The sequence below is a fragment of the Melospiza georgiana genome, chromosome 4 (assembly GCF_028018845.1).
Source record: "Melospiza georgiana isolate bMelGeo1 chromosome 4, bMelGeo1.pri, whole genome shotgun sequence".
In the NCBI taxonomy this organism is placed as follows: domain Eukaryota; kingdom Metazoa; phylum Chordata; class Aves; order Passeriformes; family Passerellidae; genus Melospiza; species Melospiza georgiana.
Window position 1 is genome coordinate 47,020,177 of NC_080433.1, and position 6,879 is coordinate 47,027,055.

At 39.2% G+C, this 6,879-nt stretch overlaps 1 protein-coding gene across 1 annotated transcript; it reads left to right on the forward strand.

Annotated features, from left to right (window-relative positions):
• Positions 1–1,613: 1,613 nt before the first annotated feature.
• On the forward strand, positions 1,614–5,800 carry IFNG (interferon gamma). Its single transcript, XM_058022844.1, has 4 exons — positions 1,614–1,736; positions 3,682–3,750; positions 4,079–4,258; positions 4,904–5,800. Exons 1-4 carry the CDS (start codon positions 1,614–1,616, stop codon positions 5,027–5,029), a joined length of 498 nt encoding a protein of 165 aa, XP_057878827.1. The 3' UTR covers positions 5,030–5,800.
• The last annotated feature ends 1,079 nt before the right edge of the window (positions 5,801–6,879 follow it).

Sequence of the window (6,879 nt, forward strand, 5' to 3'; positions counted from 1 at the left end):
TTATTACTTTATCAGTTTTAACATCTTAAACTGAAACAAAGATGTGCATTGCATAATGTTACTACCTCAAGCAGATTACAGCACGAATTGTTGTGCAGTCCCATGTTTGTTGTGAGATGCATCCCATCGATCTATGCTGCTCTTCCCAGGGAGTTCTTGCATGCAGCTTTTGGACCTGCCATTGTTGGTGAAATTTGGCTCTTCTCCCTGAAAAATGACCATTTCCCTGGTCTAGTAGTCTAGGTTTATTTCACAGATGGACATCTTATTTCAAACAGCAAATGAAAAAGATTTGATGGTATTAGTGGTCATTAGCTGAGATGGAAGGAGCTTCTGGGAAAAGGGAGAGTTTCTTCCAAGGAATATCCAAAGAGCTGTGTGGGGCTGAGATGGAGAGTTCTAATCTTACCTGCTTGGAACCACTTAAATTTTTATCTGTTTCTGATGAACCAGACATCTTCCAGTGTAGCCTGTGTGAACTGAGCCCACAAGTGCCCTCTTCCTGATTCTCTCTCTTTTCTTTCCCTATGGGCCCCTTCTTTATTTCTTTCCCCTGTAAGATCCTACCTACCCTCCATTCATGTACTGCAGTCTAAAATGATCTGATTTCTTCATAAGATTCCTCAGAATAAGCTCTCTTCCTATTATATCCATCAAAGCAGACTTTAGTTCCAATACAAAAACCCATCTGTTTCCCCAGCTATCCTCAGTAGAGTGGTTTCAGAGTTCTCTATGCACGAGGAGACCACTGTGTCTGTCTTCTTCAATGGGGCTTGTTCTCATTTGCGTCCTTCTCTTTTCACATTCTACACACATTCGTGCCGGTGAAATGGTAAGTTGGGAATTTTAATCATTGCCAAGCAGAAATGAGTGTCTTAAGTACTGAACGCTCTGCTCCCACGGACAGTAGACAGGCATAGAGGAATTTAATGTGATACATTCTTGCATTCACGCTGGAACCTTCTTTGTCCTATTCTGAATCAGGACGTGAAGAATGCAAAAGCAGCAGAAGTGCACTTTAGACCATGGAAAGGAGTGTGTTTCACAAAGGACAGCAGCAGAAGGAATGTGTAAATCTCTAAGTGTCAGTATAGAACACCATGGCAAACTCAGTGGTTACTTTAAAAGAATACCAGAAATGAGTTTGCTGCACTGACCCTTTAACCACAAGATAAGATTTTTTTCAGATGATGTGTAAGAATAGGTTTGAGCCACAATGCATATTCCTCAACCAGTACCGTAATTTCCCCCTTTTCCCCAACCACGTGTAAATGAAACTTCATAGTCTGCCACGTAAACGTTACCCATTGATGAACCACTGAAAATTTTTCCAGGACCATGCTTTGACAAAGACGCTTTCGAGGGATTCCCTTGATTAGCCAAAAAACGAAGGGCTCTTATCTGACACTATCTTGTCTAAATATACACAGCCTGTGATGATGAAATAAAAAAAAATTCAAGACCAGGTATAAATACCACTGACAGGATGATGAAGTTCAGTCGTCTACTTGCTTCTAATAGAAGATTTAACTATTAGAAGTTGAAGCTCTCTGCTCTTAGACCTGGTCCCCCAGAACTGATCTGAGCAGTTTAACTGAACTATCATAAAGAAAATGGCTTTCCAAAACTACAGCTTGTTTGTTCTGTCTATCATCATGATTTCTTTTGGACATGTTGAAAATAGATTGAATCTTCTTCAACTTCAAAATGATATAGACAAACTGAAAGCTGATTTTGTAAGTATAATCTTCTACTGCATTTCTCTTCTCCTGCTGCTTTGCTTTACATATAGTCCAAACTTGAGCACTGCTTGGCATACTCAATATGTACCAACAGAGGGTAATCATGTAAATAATTTTTTGATCATACCTTTTTATACAATAATATGGATTTTTTTTTTTGTTTTACTAAGCTGTTTCATTTACCTGGTTCAATTTTTCAACAGTCATAGTTATTGTAGCCATTTGCATTTATTTTAGGGGTGTTCCTTCTTTCACAATAGCTTCTTCTAGCTCAATTCAGTTTTGATTACATGGAATATCTTTTAACAAGAAATCTTAATGCAATTTATGGTGAATATATTAATCTCTATTCAGTTCTGACTAGATGCAATTTACTGACTTTTTAAATTTTATGTTAGCAATGTCAATGCCAGATTTAATACTACATAGCAATATAAAAAAAATGGAGATGAATTTTTGCTTTAACAAATGCATTGGCTACTTATTTTAAGTTGTAGTAGTGTGTTACTCAAAGGTGATTTCTGCTTCTTATTCTTTTGCATCCTCCAGTCATTTAACTTCCACATATGTGGCTATGACCTGGCATGGGAATGTAATCTGGCCCAATATTCTTTCTCGTCAAATAGAATTTTGGTAACTTGATAACTGTAATGTTAATTCACCAATCTTCATCTGGGAGGCATTAAAGCAGTACACAGCTGAAATCAGCAGTGATTAGTCACAGAGACAGCAGATCTACAATAGAGTCACTTTCAATTAACAGCTTTTATTTTCAATATATTTTTGTGTTTTATTCTCCTCGAAATGCAAAGAAAAAACTGCAACAGTCTGCTCCTATTTTTTAGCTCTGACTTCTCTGTGATTTTGTCATAATTTTGTGCAAATGACAGTTGATATTCAGTAGTCAGGGAACCACCCTGAAGTGGTAAAGACTAGTGTGATACTTCAGTGTTTGCAGGAAACTGGCTGTATAAGTGGCATTATGTCTTAAATTTGTGATTAGCATAGACCAGGGAGAGTCTTACTAGAGTATATATAGCTCTGTGGGAGAGATCCTGAGCCACGATGAGCTTTTTGTACTGACATTAAAACTTTGCTCCATAGCAAGTGCTCCCCACCTTTCAGAAGTAGAAAAAATCAGTTTGGTAGTGTGCTCAGCATGGGGAGCCAATCAGCCTCAGAGGCTCCTGTTAGACTGCAAGTTTTCTCTTTGCACTCACTGTGTTTAAATTACTGAGTAGACAGAAGAGGGAAATAGTCAGTGTTGTATACAAAAAGGAAAAAAAAAAGCCACACAGAAGAGGAAATGATGCAGTTTGTCTTTCCTTGGTAGGAGAGTTGTATTGCTCTTTTTTTCCTAGAGCCTGTTGCCAACGTCTGATGGTTAAACTCCATCCCTGGGAGCCTCTCAGTAGCCCACTAATCTTGCATATCCCCATACCTGGCTGTGGGCTACTGGGATATTCTCCACTTTTGCAGTCATTTCCTACTCAAACCAGCTCATTCTTGTTCCATATGAGATTTTACAGAGACTGTATGAATTTAGGGTCACAGATTACAAGCTGCTGGACTTCGGCTTATCAGAAAACATACCAAGATCAGATCTAATGATTTTCTAGATTCTTGCTGTGCTTATGAGCTTTTATTTTCATCTGTCAGTAGCAAAACTTACAGGGAGCATTTGGGAAAATAGATGTGCTAAACATCTCTATTCAGGAGAAGACATTGAAAGGAGGACTAATTCCATTTCTGATACCAGGCAGCCAAGCAATGGGATTTGGTGGTTAGAGAAGTGAAAGCATTGGGAAAGCATTGGGAAAGCATTGGGATTGCCAGATGTGCAAAAATCTGAATTTTGATGCTCATTTGAATAAACAAATCAAATTTGCCTTGTGATAAATATTGTTTATGTAATAGATATGTTTGCTCTTTTTTTCAGAACTCAAGTCATTCTGATGTAGCTGATGGTGGTCCTATTTTTACAGAGAGGCTGAAAAGCTGGACAGAGGTGAGTCAAAGCTAGATATGATGAAGCATCTCAGGCACTTTTTTGGCACAAAGCAGCTCCCAGAACCAGCGTAATTAGCTGCAGTAGAATGAACATGAGCAGTGTTCTCTTAGGTAGCTTGGAAATGAGACAAAAATAGAAAGCTTTATACTGCACTGTGAACTGACTCAGAGGTACAGTCAAGCCCAGGAGCTGAGTTGCAACATCTTCTTTATCATCTTGTTTCAGGCAGCAGAGAAGCCCTGTATGCTGTGTTTTGTCTTCCTTCCTTCCTTTCCCTGCTGATGGGCACTCACAGACCTTTCTTTTTCATCATATTTTTCAACAGAGAAATGAAAAGGAGATCATCCTGAGTCAGATTATTTCCATGTACTTGGAAATGCTTGAAAGCACTGACAGGTCAAAGGATCATGTCAGGAACATAACTGAGGAGCTCTATACTCTGAAAAAAAGCCTTTCTGATGGCTCAAAGAAGATGGAAGATCTCAAGGACCTGACAAAACTACGGGTAAGGCTCTTCCCTCGTCTCCAAAGCTTGTGGCATTATAGTTGTGATTTGAGTGTGATTAAGCTAATAATGCTTCAGTAACCTATATGGTAATCGATATGCAGCTCAGTTCATGCTGAAAAACCAAATATTTCCAGCTGCAGGGGCTGCTGCATGTCTACAGTGTGGGGTAGTGCTGGGTCTTGCTGTGATCTGGCACAGAGCTGCTGTCAGCGCTGTCACACGGTCTGTACACCAGAGGTGCCACTGGCACGGCCCTTTGTGGCATGGAAATTGGCTGGGAAGGTTGTGCCAGGCTGTGGAATGCTCTGTGGCTCTGGGAGCACTCGGCTCACGGCGCTCATGCCAACCTCCTCAGAGGTCTGCAGACAATGCCCCCGTGCAGGCAGCTGCCTTTCACTGCAGGCTGCCTCTGTTCCACAGAGTCTGGCTGCTCTGTGGCAGGCTGCAGAGCAGCACAGAAAGTGGAAAACAAAAATATGGGACACAGTCACTCTTTGCTATGGGAATTAGGTAGTAGGGAATTGAAAATTGCAGATGTGCTTCTGTTTTACACTGGTAGCAGAGTAGCCCATGTGGTGTGGACAGTAAACAATTACAGCTCCTGGCATGACTTTTGCTCCATTTGTTTCTTGCTTATTACAGATGAGTGACTTGAAAGTTCAGCGCAAGGCTGTAAATGAGCTGTTCAGCGTCTTACAGAAACTGGGGGATACCACAAGTTCTCACAAAAGGAAAAGAAGCCAGTTTCAGAGGCTGTGCAAATGCTAATTCCATCTCAGGATCTTCTGTACTGAGCTATTGTGCAAATCTTGTTGGGACAAGATTTTTTTTATTTCAATCTTTTAATTGATTTTTTTATACATTTATTTATTAATATTTAAGTGTCTTAAGTAATTATTTATAAAGAAATACTAATCAAAGTATTTATACTCCCTAATATTATATAAGAAATGACTTTGTCTTAAAATTCTGTCTATTTGTTATATGTTGTTGACCTGAAAACAGAGAGTGAGGCAGTGTTTACCTAGTTTCCATATGGAAATCTTGAAATTACATTATAATGGTACCCAGCTTTCCATCTGGTGCTGACTTGAGAGAGGGATGTTATGAGATTAGTCTCATCTATTTGGCATGGAGATACAAGCACCAGTATGGGGAAGTTACTCTATTCAGGAAAAACATATTTATGTCTGCTTACTACTAAACATATCTAAATCCAAATCAAGCGAGTAGACATGCCTAAAGATAAACAAATGTTGAAGAAAATTTCTGAACTAGAGGACTAATGGTTAATAGCTGGTTACTATTATTATTATTACTATTATTATTGTTATTATGCACTGAAGTTACCAGGAGAACAGTCTACTTAATATCTCAGGAGAATGTGACTAACTGTATTGCACTGACTTAACTTAAACTCTCAGATTTTAAAAATTTCTGTTTTTATTTTTTTGTATTGAACCAGTTAAATGCGTCTGTTTTAATTTAATTTATTTGGAGGTAATAGTATGGAAGTTTTACCTCAAGGACTATATTTTTGCACTGGAATATGATTAAAAACTTTGGATTTTTCAATAGAGAATTTTGAAATTTGAATTTTAAATAAATAAATGAATAAATTTTAAAAGTGTGTTTTCATGTTTATTCACCATAATCTATGTGAAAAATAAAACTCTAATTTTATTCTACATTTTCACAAAGATCAGTCCTGCCCAGTCATATAAAATATATTTTGTTTCCTCCATATTTTTAAAGAAATATGATAGAAGAGTCTAAAATTCTCAAGTTTTTCTTGTATCTCTTTGAGAAAACGTAATTTGCTTGTGGGAAGGCACTGATCATTTGAAATTTGTTGTTACTCTGATCTAAGATAAAAAACACTCAAATTTCTCTGCACGTGAAAGCTGCAGAGCCCAAAGTGGGCTCGGGCCGTCTGCTGGGCTCTCTGCAGGTGCTGCACCCTGGGGGCTGGGGCAGCTTGGGCAGATCTCACAGGGGTCTCAATTCTCACGTCCTCAGGGCTCTACCAGGCAAACTTTCTGGGGATAGGCTGGCTGAACTCACTGGGAATGGGGCAGAGATTTTTCTTCGCATTCCTGCCAGCATTAAGACTTCTGACTGCTCCTCGAGCACTGATTGAATCCATAAAATCCAGAAATAGCACCACATCACTCCCAAAGTTTAGTTGCAGTAAGTCCCACGGGTTCAGCTGTAATTGCTGCAGCCATTCCCACTCCCGTGGGCTCAGCTGCCTCCCACTGCTCAAGATATCTTCACTCATATCCACATTTGGCAGGCACAACAAGTGACTGTGGTCCTGGAGACTCCAACTGATTCTGAAGGAAATAGCTGTTCTTTATACTCATCACAGACATGCATATGCACGGGAGATGCAAGTGAAATTTCTCCTGTAGGATTTCTCCAGTTCCAGGACTAAGCATGAGAATTGTCAGTAAGCATTCAACATAGACAACATATCCTTCAGTGCTCATGCTCTTTCATGAGGCATTAAAGGAGACTAACTCTCCTTTGAGGATACACAGCCAGGTACAGCAAGTTCTACTGAAAACAAAATGACAAAAAAGAAAAAAATCCAAAACCAAAGAAGAAGGAAAATG

Coding starts and splice junctions, on each gene's coding strand:
- IFNG (XM_058022844.1), top strand. CDS start 1,614: ATGGCTTTCCAAAACTACAGCTTGTTTGTTCTGTCTATCATCATGATT. Junction 1,737..3,681: donor ACAAACTGAAAGCTGATTTT/GTAAGTATAATC, acceptor TCTTTTTTTCAG/AACTCAAGTCATTCTGATGT. Junction 3,751..4,078: donor GGCTGAAAAGCTGGACAGAG/GTGAGTCAAAGC, acceptor ATTTTTCAACAG/AGAAATGAAAAGGAGATCAT.